Source organism: Hyla sarda, chromosome 8 (genome assembly GCF_029499605.1).
Source record: "Hyla sarda isolate aHylSar1 chromosome 8, aHylSar1.hap1, whole genome shotgun sequence".
Lineage (NCBI taxonomy): Eukaryota > Metazoa > Chordata > Amphibia > Anura > Hylidae > Hyla > Hyla sarda.
The window spans coordinates 27,672,834-27,692,209 of record NC_079196.1 but is presented as its reverse complement, the minus strand read 5'-3'; the positions used below and the strand labels follow the sequence as shown (position 1 = coordinate 27,692,209).

Here is a 19,376-nt window from a genome sequence, read left to right as displayed (position 1 = left end):
AGCATAGTCCATATAGGCCTTAGGGAGACCGGTTACAGGGGGAACCACAGGGTCACAGCAGGGAGTATTGGGAACCGGTTTAAGGCAGTCTTTGAAACAAGAGGTACCCCAGCTCTTGATCTCTCCTGTGGACCAATCAAGGGTTGGGGAATGGCGTTGAAGCCATGGTAGTCCAAGGAGAATTTCGGAAGTGCAATTGGAGAGGACCAAAAACTCAATTTTTTCGTGATGAGGTCCGATGCACATTAGGAGGGGTTCCGTGCGGTAACGCACGGCACAGTCCAATCTTTCATTGTTAACGCAATTGATGTAGAGGGGTCTGGCGAGACTGGTCACTGGGATGTTGAACCTGTTGATGAGAGAGGCCAAAATAAAGTTTCCTGCAGATCCGGAATCCAAGAAGGCCTTAGTGGAGAAGGAGAAGGTAGAGGCAGATATCCGCACAGGCACAGTAAGACGTGGAGAAGCAGAGTTGACATCAAGGACTGTTTCACCTTTGTGCGGAGTCAGCGTACGTCTTTCCAGGCGGGGAGGACGGATAGGACAATCCTTCAGGAAGTGTTCGGTACCGGCAGAGTACAGGCAAAGATTCTCCATGCGGCGTCGTGTCCTCTCTTGAGGTGTCAAGCGAGACCGGTCAACTTGCATAGCCTCCACGGCGGGAGGCACAGGAACGGATTGCAGAGGACCAGAGGAGAGAGGAGCCGGGGAGAAAAAACGCCTAGAGCGAACAAAGTCCATATCCTGGCGGAGCTCCTGACGCCTTTCGGAAAAAACGCATGTCAATGCGAGTGGCTAGATGAATGAGATCATGCAGGTTAGCAGGAATTTCTCGTGCGGCCAGAACATCTTTAATGTTGCTGGATAGGCCTTTTTTAAAGGTCGCGCAGAGGGCCTCATTATTCCAGGATAGTTCAGAAGCAAGAGTACGGAATTGTATGGCGTACTCGCCAACGGAAGAATTACCCTGGACCAGGTTCAGCAGGGCAGTCTCAGCAGAAGAGGCTCGGGCAGGTTCCTCAAAGACACTTCGAATTTCCGAGAAGAAGGAGTGTACAGAGGCAGTGACGGGGTCATTGCGGTCCCAGAGCGGTGTGGCCCATGACAGAGCTTTCCCAGAGAGCAGGCTGACTACGAAAGCCACCTTAGACCTTTCAGTAGGAAACTGGTCCGACATCATCTCCAAGTGCAGGGAACATTGTGAAAGAAAGCCACGGCAAAACTTAGAGTCCCCATCAAATTTATCCGGCAAGGATAGTCGTAGGCTGGAAGCGGCCACTCGCTGCGGAGGAGGTGCAGGAGCTGGCGGAGGAGATGATTGCTGAAGCTGTGGTAGTAGCTGCTGTAGCATCACGGTCAGTTGAGACAGCTGGTGGCCTTGTTGCGCTATCTGTTGCGACTGCTGGGCGACCACCGTGGTGAGGTCGGCGACAACTGGCAGAGGAACTTCAGCGGGATCCATGGCCGGATCTACTGTCACGATGCCGGCTGGCAGGAGGTGGATCCTCTGTGCCAGAGAGGGATTGGCGTGGACCGTGCTAGTGGACCGGTTCTAAGTCACTACTGGTATTCACCAGAGCCCGCCGCAAAGCGGGATGGTCTTGCTGCGGCGGTAGTAACCAGGTCGTATCCACTAGCAACGGCTCAACCTCTCTGACTGCTGAAGATAGGCGTGGTACAAGGGAGTAGACAAAAGCAAGGTCGGACGTAGCAGAAGGTCGGGGCAGGCAGCAAGGATCGTAGTCAGGGGCAACGGCAGGAGGTCTGGAACACAGGCTAGGAACACACAAGGGAACGCTTTCACTAGGCACGATGGCAACAAGATCCGGCGAGGGAGTGCAGGGGAAGTGAGGTATACATAGGGAGTGCACAGGTGAACACACTAATTGGAACCACTGCGCCAATCAGTGGCGCAGTGGCCCTTTAAATCGCAGAGACCCGGCACGCGCGCGCCCTAGGGAGCGGGGCCGCGCGCGCCGGGACAGGACCGACGGAGAGCGAGTCAGGTACGGAAGCCGGGGTGCGCATCGCGAGCGGGCGCCACCCGCATCGCGAATCGCATCCCGGCTGGAGGCGGTATCGCAGCGCACCCGGTCAGTGGATCTGACCGGGGCGCTGCCGTAGCGAGAATGTTGCGAGCGCTCCGGGGAGGAGCGGGGACCCGGAGCGCTCGGCGTAACAAGGACCATGTATTGTGAGATTTTGAGTGAAAACCTCCTTTCATCAGCAAGGGCATTGAAGATGAAAGTGGATGGGTCTTTCAGCATGACAATGATCCCAAACACACCGCCCACTTCATGAGAAACCTTTCAAGGTCCTGGAGTGGCCTAGCCAGTCTCCAGATCTCAACCCCATAGAAAACCTTTGGATGAAGTTGAAAGTCCGTGTTGCCCAGCAACAGCCCCAAAACATCACTGCTCTAGAGGAGATCTGCATGGAGGAATGGGCCAAAATACCAGCAACAGTGTGTGAAAACCTCGTGAAGACTAACAGAAAACAATTGACCTCTGTCATTGCCAGCAAAGGGTATATAACAAAATACTGAGATTAACTTTTGTAATTGACCAAATACTTATTTTCCCACCATAATCTGCAAATACATTCTTTAAAAATCAGACAATGTGATTTCATGGATTTTTTTTTTCTCATTATGTCTCGCATAGTTGAGGTATACCTATGATGAAAATGACAGCCTCTCATCATTATAAGTGGAAGAACTTGCACAATCGGTGGCTGACTAAATACTTTTTTGCTCCACTGTATATCCCTTTAATCATATCCAAATATGGGGTGATCACAGTAGCAGGTCCCCCCACAATCCTTGCAAAGTGCTCTAAATAGGACAACTACTTTAACCCCTTAAGGACATAAAAGTATATCCTGGTGCACTGGTACTTAACAAACCAGGATGGCATCTGTGGTAATGTGGCGATAAAAATGGCTGATCGGATCACCTGCAGGGATCTGGTCACCCACAATGGAGGTGGGAGGTCCCCTCTCTGGCCTCCCCTGTTCTTCCAGGGTCTTCTTCTCTGGTCTGCCTTCTAGCAGACCAAAGAACAAGATCGCTGATAATACTGGTCAATGCTATGCCTATGCATTCAATCTAATGGTTGCTATAGATAGTCCACTATGGGGACATAAAAAGCATTGAATAAAAGTAAAAAAAAAAAAGTTTTAAAACAAATTAGAAAAATCCTCTCCCTTAATAAAAATTTAAATCTCCCCTTTTTCCCATTTTACTGAAAAAGCATAAAAATTATTAATTAACATATTAGGTATTGGTGCATGCATAAATGTTGGAACTATCAAAATAAAATGTTAATGATTCCATAAGGGGAACAGCGTAAACATAAAAAAAAGTCCAATATTGCTGCGTTTTTGTCATATTACATTTAAATAAAAAGTGATAATATGTAAAAGTGGTACAAAATAATTAAATAGAGATCACGGCGCATAAAAGGAGCCTTCATAGAGCCCCATATAAAGAAAAAGGAGAAAGTCATAGGTTGTCAAAATAAAGGAATTTTAAACATACTAACTTTGTAAAAATATAGTTCTCTTTTTTTTAAGCAGTACAACAAGTAAAATATCTAAACATGGGTATAATTTTAATCCCATTTACCATTTACCCACAGAATAAAGAAATGTGTCTTTTTTTTTATCAGTGTACAGTGTGGAAATGAAACCTTCCAAAATGGGCAAAATTGTGGTTTTCTTTTTAATTTCACCGCACAATTATACATACATTTTATGGTAAAATGAAAGATGTAATTACAAAATATAATTAGTCATGCAAAAAACCAGCCCTGATATGTGGATGAAAATATAAAATAGTTGTGGTTCTTAGAAATTAAGGAGGAAGTGAGCTGTGCCATTAAGGGGTTAAGTAAACATTTAGGTATAAGGAACAGGCACCTTATATGAACACCAGCAGGCGAAGTCCACTTCCCAGTCATGTAAACTCAATTCAACATTCCCAACAGCATGGGCCAAATCAAAGCCGACATAACAACCCTGGGAAAAAAAAAATATTTACAATAACTATAAAATTAGAATAAATCACTTTAAAGAAATCTTTGTCACAGACACATTATAGCAAGATTTCCCAACCTGTGGCTCTCCAGCTGTTGAAAAACTGCAACTCCCATCATGCTCTGACAGTCTTACAGCATGATGAGAGTTGTAGTTTTGCAACAGCTGAACAACCACAGGTTGGGAAACACTGGCTTCTAATGTAATTTTATGGCAGCGCAGTACCCAAAAATTAACACATGAGGGCAGCAGTGACATAGAAATAACTGTTCAGTAGATATAAACAGCAAAGCAAGAGAAAAGTTCTGTATGACAGTCCGCATCACTGTCCCCCCATACTGTCACCTGTGTGTCTTATAAACCAGGGTCTGATTTTTGATAGGTGTACAGGTATCTATCTATCTATCTATCTATCTCATATCTATCTATCTATCTATCTATCTCATATCTATCTATCTCATATCTATCTATCTATCTATCTCATATCTATCTATCTATCTATCTCATATCTATCTATCTATCTATCTCATATCTATCTATCTAATATCTATCTATCTATCTCATATCTATCTATCTATCTAATATCTATCTCATATCTATCTATCTCATATCTATCTATCTCATATCTATCTATCTCATATCTATCTATCTCATATCTATCTATCTCATATCTATCTATCTCATATCTATCTATCTCATATCTATCTATCTATCTATCTATCTATCTATCTATCTATCTATCTATCTATCTATCTATCTATCTATCTATCTATCTATCTATATATCCCAGGAGAGCAGCACAACCAATATAGTACTTCAGGTAGCTGGTGCACGCTGTGTAGGAGCCTTGGTGTCGGGATCCCAATAAGTAAATCCAAAGAAGCAGCAGCGCACAAAGTATACGGTGCAAAAAAAGCTTGTGGTTTATTGCATCAGTGCAGACAGAGCTCTGTCTGCACTGATGCAATAAACCACAAACCTTTTTTGCACGGTATACTTTGTGTGCTGCTGCTTCTTTGGATTTATCTATCTAGCTATCTATCCTGATCCCATAGAAATAGCAGCAGTATACAGATAGTTATACACATCCACTAGAACTCTGTATACTGCAGCTGCTATCTCTAAGGGACCAGAATATATAGTAGTTATTTGGATCCCTTCCTGCTCTATCTGTATACTGCTGCTCTCATCTCTATGGAATCAGGATAAATAGTAGTCATACACAGTAGTCCATATATTGCTGCTTTCTCTATGTGATCAGGAGATTATATATTATATTAGTTATACCCCTTCCAGGTCTATCTGGAACTAGGAGGGGAGGGGTCTTTGAGCTTCTAGGAAGGATCTGGTAAGCAATGATGTCATCCTGAGGTACCCCAGGAAGTCAGCTGACCCAGGACTGACCCATTCATCTGACACATTATACACTGGGATCATCTATGGGTCAGACTGGTGATCACATGACCCAGTTACAGTAATGAAACAGATGGATGCATCTGTGCTGGAATAAAACAGATGGAGCTGTAGGACTAATGATGTTGAGTGAGCATGATATGGGCAAAAAACAAAACACCTGGCACGCTTCCTTAAAGGGGTACTCCGGTGCTTACACATCTTATCCCCTATCCAAAAGATAGGGGATAAGATGCCTGATCGCGGGAGTCCCACAGCTGGGGACGCCCGTGATCATGCACGCGGCACCCCGTTAGTAGTCCCCGGAGCGTGTTCGCTCCGGGTCTGATTATGGTCGACCGCAGGGTCGGCGGCGTGTGACATCAAGCCCCCTCCCCCGTGTGACGGCACGCTCCGACCCTCAATGCAAGCTATCACGCCCCCTCCCATAGGCTTGCATTTAAGGTGGAGCGTGACGTCACACGGGAGCGGGTGGGGGGGTGTGATGTCACATGCCGCCGACCCTGCGGTCGACCTTAATCAGACCCGGAGTGAACACGCTCCGGGGACTGATTACTAACGGGGTGCCGCGTGCATGATCGCGGGCATCCCCAGCTGCGGGACTCCCGCAATCAGGCATCTTATGCCCTATCATTTGGATAGGGGATAAGATGTGTAAGCACCAGAGTACCCCTTAAAGCAAAGGAATCCATGAAATCTGAACTGGATGATAATTAAAGGGGGACTCCACTCCTAGACATCTTAACCCCTATTCAATGGATAGGGGATAAGATGTGTGACCGCGATCTTTGGCGCGGCACCCCAGCAATCCAGTGCTTGAGCGAACTACGCCCCATGCCGGATGACGGGCAACCACAGCCATAACGCCCACTCCACTCATGTCTATGTACTAGCTGTCAAGGCTGTCTGGGCATGCTGCGAGTTGTAGTTTTGCAACAGCTGCAGGCCCCCTGGATGGGAAACACTTGCTTAGGCAGAATAAACACCCTGCCACCTTGTCTCCTGTCAGCTTTACTTGTCCTTTTCTGGATACATTTGGTCAGTTCATTATAGTCAATGCTCAACCATGTAGACTGTGGAAAAGCTGAGTAGTCAGCGAGTATTTTGGCAGGTTTCTAGCTAGGGTATCAGGAGGGCCCAGGCCCACCACAAGGGCCTTCTACTAGGAAGACAACAGTATCGTAAATAGCTGTCACGATGCCGGCTGGCAGGTAGTGGATCCTCTGTGCCAGAGAGGGATTGGCGTGGACCGTGCTAGTGGACCGGTTCTAAGCCACTACTGGTTTTCACCAGAGCCCGCCGCAAAGCGGGATGGTCTTGCTGCGGCGGTAGTGACCAGGTCGTATCCACTAGCAACGGCTCACCTCTCTGGCTGCTGAAGATAGGCGCGGTACAAGGGAGTAGGCAAAAGCAAGGTCGGACGTAGCAGAAGGTCGGGGCAGGCAGCAAGGATCGTAGTCAGGGGCAACGGCAGAAGGTCTGGAAACACAGGCAAGGAACACACAAGGAACGCTTTCACTGGCACTAAGGCAACAAGATCCGGCGAGGGAGTGAAGGGGAAGTGAGGTGATATAGGGAAGTGCACAGGTGTAAACACTAATTGGAACCACTGCGCCAATCAGCGGCGCAGTGGCCCTTTAAATCGCAGAGACCCGGCGCGCGCGCGCCCTAGGGAGCGGGGCCGCGCGCGCCGGGACAGAACAGACGGAGAGCGAGTCAGGTAGGGGAGCCGGGGTGCGCATCGCGAGCGGGCGCTACCCGTATCGCGAATCGCATCCCGGCTGGCAGCGGAATCGCAGCGCCCCGGGTCAGAGGACGTGACCGGAGCGCTGCCGCGGGGAGAGTGAAGCGAGCGCTCCGGGGAGGAGCGGGGACCCGGAGCGCTCGGCGTAACAGTACCCCCCCCCTTGGGTCTCCCCCTCTTCTTAGAGCCTGAGAACCTGAGGAGCAGACTTTTGTCTAGGATGTTGTCCTCAGGTTCCCAGGATCTCTCTTCAGGACCACAACCCTCCCAGTCCACTAAAAAAAAATTTTTCCCTCTGACCTTTTTGGCAGCTAAAATTTCTTTGACCGAGAAGATGTCCGAGGAGCCGGAAACAGGAGTGGGAGGAACAGACTTGGGAGAAAAACGGTTGAGGATGAGTGGTTTGAGAAGAGAGACGTGAAAGGCATTAGGGATACGAAGAGAGGGAGGAAGAAGAAGTTTATAAGAGACAGGATTAATTTGACACAAAATTTTGAAAGGACCAAGATAGCGTGGTCCCAACTTGTAGCTAGGGACACGGAAGCGGACATATTTAGCGGAGAGCCATACCTTGTCTCCAGGGGAAAAAACGGGGGGAGCTCTTCTTTTCTTATCCGCGAACTTCTTCATGCGTGATGAAGCCTGTAAGAGAGAATTTTGGGTCTCTCTCCATATGATGGAAAGGTCACGAGAAATTTCATCCACAGCGGGCAGACCAGAGGGCAAGGGAGTAGGGAGGGGGGGAAGAGGGTGACGGCCGTACACCACAAAAAATGGGGATTTGGAGGAAGACTCAGAGACCCTGAAGTTATACGAGAATTCGGCCCATGGGAGGAGATCTGCCCAGTCATCCTGGCGGGAGGAAACAAAATGTCGCAAATAATCACCCAAGATCTGGTTAATCCTTTCTACTTGTCCATTGGACTGGGGATGATATGCAGAAGAAAAATTTAATTTAATCTTGAGTTGTTTACAGAGAGCCCTCCAGAATTTAGACACGAATTGGACGCCTCTATCCGAGACAATCTGCGTAGGCAATCCGTGAAGACGAAAAATGTGTACAAAAAATTGTTTAGCCAACTGAGGCGCAGAAGGAAGACCAGGAAGAGGGATGAAATGTGCCATTTTGGAGAATCGATCAACGACCACCCAAATAACAGTGTTGCCACGGGAAGGGGGTAAATCAGTAATAAAATCCATACCAATCAGAGACCAAGGCTGTTCGGGGACAGGCAGAGGATGAAGAAAACCAGCGGGCTTCTGGCGAGGAGTCTTATCCCGGGCACAGATAGTGCAGGCACGCACAAAGTCCACAACATCCGTCTCCAGAGTCGGCCACCAATAGAAGCGGGAGATGAGTTGCACAGATTTCTTGATACCCGCATGACCTGCGAGATGGGAGGAGTGACCCCATTTGAGGATTCCGAGGCGTTGGCGAGGAGAAACAAAGGTCTTTCCTGGAGGAGTCTGCCTGATGGAGGCAGGAGAAGTGGAGATCAGGCAGTCAGGTGGAATGATGTGTTGCGGAGAGAGTTCAACTTCTGAGGCATCCGAGGAACGAGAGAGAGCATCGGCCCTAATGTTCTTATCGGCAGGACGAAAGTGAATCTCAAAATTAAATCGGGCAAAGAACAGAGACCACCGGGCCTGGCGAGGATTCAGCCGTTGGGCAGACTGGAGGTAGGAGAGGTTCTTGTGGTCGGTGTAGATAATAACAGGAGAACTTGATCCCTCCAGCAGATGTCTCCATTCCTCAAGTGCTAATTTAATGGCTAGAAGCTCTCTATCCCCGATGGAGTAGTTCCTCTCCGCTGGAGAGAAGGTCCTAGAGAAAAAACCACAAGTGACAGCATGCCCGGAAGAATTTTTTTGTAGAAGAACAGCTCCAGCTCCCACTGAGGAGGCATCAACCTCCAATAGGAAGGGTTTGGAAGGGTCAGGTCTGGAGAGGACGGGAGCCGAAGAAAAGGCAGACTTGAGTCGTTTAAAGGCGTCTTCTGCTTGAGGAGGCCAGGACTTGGGATCAGCATTTTTTTTGGTTAAAGCCACGATAGGAGCCACAATGGTAGAAAAATGTGGAATAAATTGCCTGTAATAATTGGCGAACCCCAAAAAGCGTTGGATAGCACGGAGTCCGGAGGGGCGTGGCCAATCTAAGACGGCAGATAGTTTGTCTGGATCCATCTGTAGTCCCTGGCCAGAGACCAAATATCCTAGAAAAGGAAGAGATTGGCATTCAAACAGACATTTCTCAATTTTGGCATAGAGTTGGTTGTCACGAAGTCTCTGAAGAACCATACGGACATGCTGGCGGTGTTCTTCTAGATTGGCAGAAAAAATTAGGATATCGTCCAGATATACAACAACACAGGAGTATAACAGATCACGAAAAATTTCATTGACAAAGTCTTGGAAGACGGCAGGGGCGTTGCACAGTCCAAAGGGCATGACCAGATACTCAAAGTGTCCATCTCTGGTGTTAAATGCCGTTTTCCACTCGTCCCCCTCTCTGATGCGGATGAGGTTATAGGCGCCTCTTAAGTCCAATTTAGTGAAGATGTGGGCACCTTGGAGGCGATCAAAGAGTTCAGAGATGAGGGGTAAGGGGTAGCGGTTCTTAACCGTGATTTTATTAAGACCGCGGTAGTCAATGCAAGGACGTAGGGAGCCATCCTTTTTGGACACAAAGAAAAATCCGGCTCCGGCAGGAGAGGAGGATTTACGGATAAAGCCCTTTTTTAGATTCTCCTGGACGTATTCGGACATGGCAAGAGTCTCTGGGGCAGAGAGAGGATAAATTCTGCCCCGGGGTGGAGTAGTGCCCGGGAGGAGGTCGATAGGGCAATCATAAGGCCTGTGAGGAGGTAGAGTCTCAGCTTGTTTTTTGCAGAAAACATCCGCGAAGTCCATATAGGCCTTAGGGAGACCGGTTACTGGAGGAACCACAGAGTTACGGCAAGGGTTACTGGGAACCGGTTTTAGACAGTTCTTGGAACAAGAGGACCCCCAACTCTTGATCTCCCCAGTGGACCAATCCAGGGTAGGGGAATGAAGTTGAAGCCAGGGAAGTCCAAGGAGAATTTCCGAGGTGCAATTGGGGAGGACCAAAAGTTCAATCCTCTCATGATGAGATCCGATGCTCATAAGAAGGGGCTCCGTGCGGAAACGTATGGTACAGTCCAATCTTTCATTATTTACACAATTGATGTAGAGGGGTCTGGCGAGACTGGTCACCGGGATGTTGAACCTGTTGACGAGAGAGGCCAAAATAAAATTTCCTGCAGATCCAGAGTCCAAGAAGGCCACTGTAGAGAAGGAGAAGGCAGAGGCAGACATCCGCACAGGCACAGTAAGACGTGGAGAAGCTGAGTAGACATCAAGGACTGTCTCACCTTTGTGCGGAGTCAGCGTACGTCTTTCCAGGCGGGGAGGACGGATAGGACAATCTCTCAGGAAGTGTTCGGTACTAGCACAGTACAGGCAGAGGTTCTCCATACGGCGTCGTGTCCTCTCTTGAGGTGTCAGGCGAGACCGGTCGACCTGCATAGCCTCCACGGCGGGAGGCACAGGAACAGATTGCAGGGGACCAGAGGAGAGAGGAGCCGAGGAGAAGAAACGCCTCGTGCGAACAGAGTCCATATCTTGGCGGAGTTCCTGACGCCTTTCGGAAAAACGCATGTCAATGCGAGTGGCTAGGTGAATAAGTTCATGTAGATTAGCAGGAATTTCTCGTGCGGCCAGAACATCTTTAATGTTGCTGGATAGGCCTTTTTTGAAGGTCGCGCAGAGGGCCTCATTATTCCAGGACAATTCTGAAGCAAGAGTACGGAATTGTACGGCATACTCGCCAACGGAAGAATTACCCTGGACCAGGTTCAACAGGGCAGTCTCAGCAGAAGAGGCTCGGGCAGGTTCCTCAAAGACACTTCGGATTTCCGAGAAGAAGGAGTGTACAGAGGCAGTGACGGGGTCATTGCGGTCCCAGAGCGGTGTGGCCCATGACAGGGCTTTTCCGGACAGAAGGCTGACTACGAAAGCCACCTTAGACCTTTCAGTGGGAAACAGGTCCGACATCATCTCCAGATGCAGGGAACATTGGGAAAGAAAGCCACGGCAAAACTTAGAGTCCCCATCAAATTTATCTGGCAAGGATAAGCGTATCCCAGGAGCGGCCACTCGCTGCGGAGGAGGTGCAGGAGCTGGCGGAGGAGATGACTGCTGAAGCTGTGGTAGTAACTGTTGTAGCATAACGGTCAGTTGAGACAGCTGTTGGCCTTGTTGCGCTATCTGTTGTGACTGCTGGGCGACCACCGTGGTGAGGTCAGCGACAACTGGCAGAGGAACTTCAGCGGGATCCATGGCCGGATCTACTGTCACGATGCCGGCTGGCAGGTAGTGGATCCTCTGTGCCAGAGAGGGATTGGCGTGGACCGTGCTAGTGGACCGGTTCTAAGCCACTACTGGTTTTCACCAGAGCCCGCCGCAAAGCGGGATGGTCTTGCTGCGGCGGTAGTGACCAGGTCGTATCCACTAGCAACGGCTCACCTCTCTGGCTGCTGAAGATAGGCGCGGTACAAGGGAGTAGGCAAAAGCAAGGTCGGACGTAGCAGAAGGTCGGGGCAGGCAGCAAGGATCGTAGTCAGGGGCAACGGCAGAAGGTCTGGAAACACAGGCAAGGAACACACAAGGAACGCTTTCACTGGCACTAAGGCAACAAGATCCGGCGAGGGAGTGAAGGGGAAGTGAGGTGATATAGGGAAGTGCACAGGTGTAAACACTAATTGGAACCACTGCGCCAATCAGCGGCGCAGTGGCCCTTTAAATCGCAGAGACCCGGCGCGCGCGCGCCCTAGGGAGCGGGGCCGCGCGCGCCGGGACAGAACAGACGGAGAGCGAGTCAGGTAGGGGAGCCGGGGTGCGCATCGCGAGCGGGCGCTACCCGCATCGCGAATCGCATCCCGGCTGGCAGCGGAATCGCAGCGCCCCGGGTCAGAGGACGTGACCGGAGCGCTGCCGCGGGGAGAGTGAAGCGAGCGCTCCGGGGAGGAGCGGGGACCCGGAGCGCTCGGCGTAACAATAGCACATAGCAGATGGGTAACATTGGAGTTACACTTCTAGGTTTTATCATTCATTGTCACAAACAAAGTTTTGATTGGTCGGGGTCTGAGTGTTCAGAACCCGACCAATCACTAGAATGAGAGGGGAGGGAAGGGGGCGCGGACCAAGTCAATCCTATAGGCTTACATTGTAAGTTTGTCTAGCTTAGTGCGCTCTTCTCCCGACTCATTCTAGCGATCAGACAGGGTCTGAACATTAAGTCCCTGACCGATCAAAACTTTTGATGTATCTCTACAACATATCACAAGTTAATTAAATGCAATTTTACAACAATGCATTGACCACATATATATACGCGTGCCTTGTCATTTAATGGGCGTGGCTTATTTAAAAGGGTGTGGTTTTGTCTGAAAGGGGGCATGGCTTACAATTTCTTAGACTTTCTAGTCTAAGGTTACAGTTTAAAGGGATACTCTACTGCCTCAGCATTTGGAACATCTAGTTCTGAATGCTTGGAGCGGGCGGCGGGGGTCATGATGTCACCGCCACACCCCCTCAATGCAAGTCTATTGGAGGGGGTGTGAAAACCATGTCACAACCCCCGCCAACCGCACCCAGCATTCTAAATGAACGCTGGGTGCTGCACAGAGATTGTGAGGGTCCCAGCGACAGGACCCCCATGATCAGATATATTATCCCCTATCCTTTGGATAGGGGATATGATATCAAGAGGTGGAGTACCCCTTTAAGCCAATGTTTCCCAACCTGTGGTGCTCCTTCTCTTGCAAAACTACTACCCCCGCCCTCACAGCCTTCTGGAGAGCAATGGGTTGAAGACTTGGGTTGAAGACTTTTATTTTAGATTAGTGTCTTCCAATATGTGGATTTCTATCAGTTGCACAACTACAACTCCCATCATATATTGACAGCCTTCTTAAGAGCAATGGGTTTTGCTTTAGATTGGTGTCTGTGGCTCTCCAGCTTTGGCAAAACTACAACTCCCATCCTTCTGGAGAGTAACAATATGGAAACTGTTGCTTAAGATCAGTGTTTGCCAACCTGCAGCTCTCCTGGTGGGTCTAACTGCAACTCTCAGCATGCCCAAACAGCCTTATGGATAGCAGACGTTGGAAATTATTGCTTAAGATCAGTGTTTCCCAACCTGTGTGTCCCCAGCTGTTGCAAAACTACAACCCCCAGCATGCCCGGACAGCCAACGGCTGTCCGGGTATGCTGAGAGTTGTAGTTTTGCAACAGCTGGAGGCACACTGGTTGGGAAACACTGATTTGGATGAGTGTTCTGGAATCAGAGTTCTCCAACTATTGCAAAACTACAACTCCCATCCTTCTGGAGAGTAACAGTTTGAAGAGTGTTGCTTAAGATCAGTGTTTGCCAACCTGCAGCTCTCCTGGTGGGGCTAACTACAACTCTCAGCATGCCCAAACAGCCATATGGATAGCAGTAGGTTGGAAATTATTGGTTAAGATCAGTGCTTCCCAATCAGGGTGCCCCCAGCTGTTGCAAAACTACAACTTCCAGCATGCCCGGACAGCCAACGGCTGTCCGGGCATGCTGGGAGTTGTAGTTTTGCAACAGCTGGAGGCACACTGGTTGGGAAACACTGATTTGGATGAGTGTTCTGGAATCTGTGGTTCTCTCTATTGCTTTAGATGAGAGTTTTCCAACTAGTGACTATCCGACTATTGCAAAAACTACAACTCCTATCATGCTCTGACATCCTTCTGGGAAGCACTGAGTTTGGAAGAATTGCTTTAGATCAGTATTTCCCAACCGGTGGTTCTCTAGCTGTTTCAAAACTACAACTCCCAATATGTCAAGACAGTCTACTGGGGAGCAATGGGTTGCAGACTATTGCTTTAGATCAGAGTTCTCCAACCTGTGTCTCGTCAGCTGTCTCAAAACTACAACTCCCAGCATGCCCTGACAGCCGCGGGCCCCTAGTTTGGAGACCACAGGTCTAAGAATTAATCTCTGCTCAACAATATTTTAGTATTTTCCATGAAACAATCAATCTGCATCATGACCACTAGATGGCAGCATCCCTCCAGGTAATCTATTCCCAAACAGAAGAATTGGGAGACAGATTAGTGGTTTTAAAATCTCAATAATGACTCATTTTTTAAGGGCCAAACATAGTGTTCTTTTCTGAGACATTTAGCGTTGTATCCAGTTAATATATCAGACAAAGTATAATCATTTAGAGATACTGGCATTCAGAAACCTGGGAAATAATAATACATTGCTGCATAGTCACCTTAACTGCTGATTCATACGTCCTGAGTGTCTGACGCAGGATTTATGTATCCAGTAGAATATTGTAGAGGTTATTATGTGTTATGATGAGTTATTTCTATTTACAGGATTTAATTGCATTATTACAGTAAAATTCCTTTAATCCAGCATTAGGTGTCGGAATATCAGACATATTGATGGATCGGATGCGCGGAAATATCTTATTCATTGTAGCTTATTTCTGATTAATTCAGGTTATCTTGTAGATCTGGTCCTGAATGCATGTTCTGGAATATTATTAATTAAAGAACTTTCAATTATTTTCTTGCTATAGATTTTAATTCTAGCAGGTTATAATGTAAAATCGTTATACAGAATAGTCTAACAGCTGGAAGCACCCTGGTTGGGAAACACTGCTCTAAGCATTGACACTGACTTCATTGTACGTATTATCCCTGTACTGTGACATCACTGTGTGTATTATCCCTATACTGTGACATCACTGTGTGTATTATCCCTGTACTGTGACATTACTGTGTGTATTATCCCTGTACTGTGACATTACTGTGTGTATTATCCCTGTACTGTGACATCACTGTGTGTATTATCCCTATACTGTGACATCACTGTGTGTATTATCCCTGTACTGTGACATTACTGTGTGTATTATCCCTGTACTGTGACATCACTGGGTATTATCCCTGTACTGTGACATCACTGTGTATTATCCCTGTACTGTGACATCACTGTGTGTATTATCCCTGTACTGTGACATCACTGTGTGTATTATCCCTGTACTGCGACATCACTGGGTATTATCCCTGTACTGTGACATCACTGTGTATTATTCCTGTACTGTGACATCACTGTGTGTATTATCCCTGTACTGTGACATCACTGTGTGTATTATCCCTGTACTGTGACATCACTGTGTGTATTATCCCTGTACTGTGACATCACTGTGTATATTATCCCTATGCTGTGTGTATTATCCCTGTATTGTGACATGACTGTGTGTATTATCCCTGTACTGTGACATCACTGTGTGTATTATCCCTGTACTGTGACATTACTGTGTGTATTATCTCTGTACTGTGACATCACTGGGTATTATCCCTGTACTGTGACATCACTGTGTATTATCCCTGTACTGTGACATCACTGTGTGTATTATCCCTGTACTGTGACATCACTGTGTATATTATCCCTATGCTGTGTGTATTATCCCTGTATTGTGACATGACTGTGTGTATTATCCCTGTACTGTGACATCACTGTGCATATTATCCCTATGCTGTGTGTATTATCCCTGTATTGTGACATCACTGTGTGTATTATCCCTGTACTGTGTGTATTATCCCTGTACTGTGACATCACTGTGTATTATCCCTGTACTGTGACATCACTGTGTGTATTATCCCTGTACTGTGTGTATTATCCATGTACTGTGACATCACTGTGTGTATTATCCCTATACTGTGTGTGTTATCCCTGTATTGTGACATCACTGTGTGTATTATCCCTGTACTGTGTGTATTATCCATGTACTGTGACATCACTGTGTGTATTATCCCTATACTGTGTGTATTATCCCTGTACTGTGACATCACTGTGTGTATTATCCCTGTACTGTGACATCACTGTGTGTATTATCCCTGTACTGTGTGTAATATCCCTGTACTGTGACATCACTGTGTGTATTATCCCTGTACTGTGACATCACTGTGTGTATTATCCCTGTACTGTGACATCACTGTGTGTATTATCACTGTACTGTGACATCACTGTGTGTATTATCACTGTACTGTGACATCACTGTGTGTGTTATCCCTGTACTGTGACATCACTGTGTGTATTATCCTTGTACTGTGACATCACTATGTATTATCCCTGTACTGTGACATCACTGTGTATTATCCCTGTACTGTGACATTACTGTGTGTATTATCCCTGTACTGTGTGTATTATCCCTGTACTGTGAGTATTATTCCTATACTGTGACATCACTGTGTATTATCCCTGTACTGTGACATCACTGTGTGTATTATCCCTGTACTGTGACATCACTGTGTATTATCCCTGTACTGTGACATCACTGTGTGCATTATCCCTGTACTGTGACATCATGGTGTGAATTATTATAATATTGTGACCACATTTTGTGTATTTTCCCTGAGGGTCCCCTCCCTATTATGTGTACTATCTGTCTCTCCTATTACTGGTATCTTTGTATGTGGTTAGAGGAGATGTGGCCCCCATCCAAGCCCCTTCGTCTGGGCACTCACTGATTTCTACTTAAGTGTAGAGCGGCGGAGGAACAGGTCTTCTTCCTTACACATTAGCATCAAGGTCTCTCTTCAGGATGAAATATAGACTTGCATAATAAGGCAAACAACTTGAATGTCTGCCATTTATGATAATTTCTGTGTTTCCATAACTTTCACTCTGTTAAATGTCAGGAGCATTGTATTTAATACCCAGCACCCCGCCGCCCCAGGAGGGTTTGATAAAGCACAGAGTGAACTCACAGCTATGAGTATTTTCTCATATAGAGCAGTAACATCTTGCGTGGTTTGTTGCAGATGATGATAATAATAATAATAATAATAATAATAATAATAATAATATTTATTATTATTTATTTTATTTGTTGTATATCACCAACATATTCTGCAGTGCTTTATAATACTGGTGGATAAAGCTGCAGACAAGGCACCTCTTCTTGTCCGTATCATGCTCAGAGCTGCAGAGTCTCATAGCTAATGTGGTTTGCAAACTTATAAAATCACATCTTCTTTCTAAGCTCAAGTGTGGTAGAGGCCATGCTGAGCTCTAGTATGCATACCTCCTCCCTCCTTCATGATGCACAGGGCTCAGTGCTGGAAGCCAAACAGGAGGTAGGCGGCATGCATGCTGCGGCTCAACCCGGCCTCTACTACACTTAGTAGCTGAGAAAGAAAACATAATTTCATGTCTGAGGTAAGCACTGACTCACTCACCATGCATTCACTTCCTTCCTGAGTCTGCTGTGCTGTGCTAGGTTTCTTCATCCAATCACTGCAGGCTGCTCTATAACCCCCTCCTCTCTATTTCCAGACAGTAGTCAGACAGGACAGCAGTAAGCACAGAGGAGTGCAACCCCCATCCTCACTTCTTGGATTTTGTCCCGACCTGTGCTTCAGCTGGGACATAGATGATGCTGTAGCCACACAGGATTATGTTCGAGATGGTTCGGGGACCCCCTAGTGATCTTTTTTAGAAGCCATGATTTCTTTAAAAAGAAATCTGCTGCAATGGAATTCCCAGGCAGAATTTTTTCGACATATTCCACTTGGAAATTCCGAAACGTGAATGAGACATTAAAGGGGTACTCAATTTTTTTCTTATCAACTGGCTCCAGAAAATTTAACAGATTTGTAAATTACTTCTAATAAAAAAAAATCTTAATCCTTCCAGTACTTATCAGCTGCTCTCCGTTCCAGAGGAAGTTGTGTAGTTCTTTCCAGTCTGATCACAGTCTGACCTCTCTGCTGCCACCTCTGTCCATGTCAGGAACTGTTTGGAGCAGGAGAGGGTTTTCTATGGGGATTTGCTCCTGCTCTGGACAGTTCCTGACATGGACAGCGGTGTCAGCAGAAAGCACTGTGGTCAGAGTGGAAAGAACTGCACCACTTCCTCTGTATTATACAGCAGCTGATAAGTACTGGAAGGATTAATATTCTTTAATAGAAGTAATTTACAAATCTGTTTAACTTTCTGGAGCCAGTTGATTACAACAGAGTTTCCCAACCAGTGTGCCTCCAGCTGTTGCTAAACTACAACTCCCAGCATGCCCGGACAGCCGAAGGCTGTCCGGGCATGCTGGGGGTTGTAGTTTTGCAACAGCTGGAGGCACATTGGTTGGGAAACACTGTCTTACAACATAAATTACATATCTCTCTCACCATTCATTGAAAAAAAAAATCTATATTTTTGAATATATAGCAGGAATATCTGCTGCGCTATCGCCATGCGTGAGTCCTGCGATATAAAACGCTTATTCTTTGTTTAATACTTTGGTTTATGATGCAGTAAAAAGCTCCGGCGCAACATCTAGAAGATGATCCTTTGTGGCTGAGCACATAACCGGCGGTCTTATCTTATCTACAGGCGGAGGACTCTTAAAGCATCTTTGTAATTAACCTTGTAAAATCCACCCCGATAATCCGTTAATCACTCAGATCGTGTTGAGAGTCTGTAAGAAAATGTACCGTGACTTTAATCCATTGATACGGCCCAGGCGCAGATTCGTCTGCTATAACAATAAACTCAATTTATTCCTAGCAAAAAAAAAAAAAGGGAACAAAATACACTTTTCAGACGCATTAAGTAAGAAATGTTGTCATATGGAGACGATAACTCTCTGCGTGGTTAATATAGCAGTAGTGAAGGGGATAACGACGCAACTTAAAGGGTAAGTTCACATTGAGGAACAGAAGAGGAATCCTCGCGGAAAAATTCAACGATGAAATTTACTTTTTTTTCATGCAAAATTTGAATGGATTTTGCGTAAAATTTGTGCGGAAATCATGCAGAATTAACGCGGGATTCCGCACAGATTTTCCGCGTGGAATATAGGAGGAAACTTTTTTTTGTTTTGGTTTTGCTGTACTACAACCAGCAATTGGAATTTCCCTTATTAATTATTTTTTTTTTTTTTGGTACGGATTTTTCACTCAAATTACGCGCAAATCCCGCACAAATTGCACACAATTTTTTTGTAAATTTCATGCGGAAAAGATTTCAAGCTGGATTTTTTTTTTACCATTGACTTTTTTACAATGGACTTCTGCTCATATATTCTGCAAGAAGAATGGACATGTTGTTTCTTCT

The 19,376-nt window shown here is 46.6% G+C and overlaps 1 protein-coding gene across 9 annotated transcripts in view; it reads right to left on the bottom strand.

Moving 5' to 3' along the window:
* KYNU (kynureninase) overlaps window positions 1–19,376 on the bottom strand; it is a 186,731-nt gene that overhangs the window by 41,006 nt on the left and 126,349 nt on the right. For all 9 annotated transcript variants that reach the window (XM_056535590.1, XM_056535587.1, XM_056535589.1 and 6 more), the window contains one exon: window positions 3,919–4,017. In XM_056535590.1, the coding sequence (XP_056391565.1) occupies window positions 3,919–4,017 (99 nt within the window). The remainder of the gene's footprint in view (window positions 1–3,918; window positions 4,018–19,376) is intronic.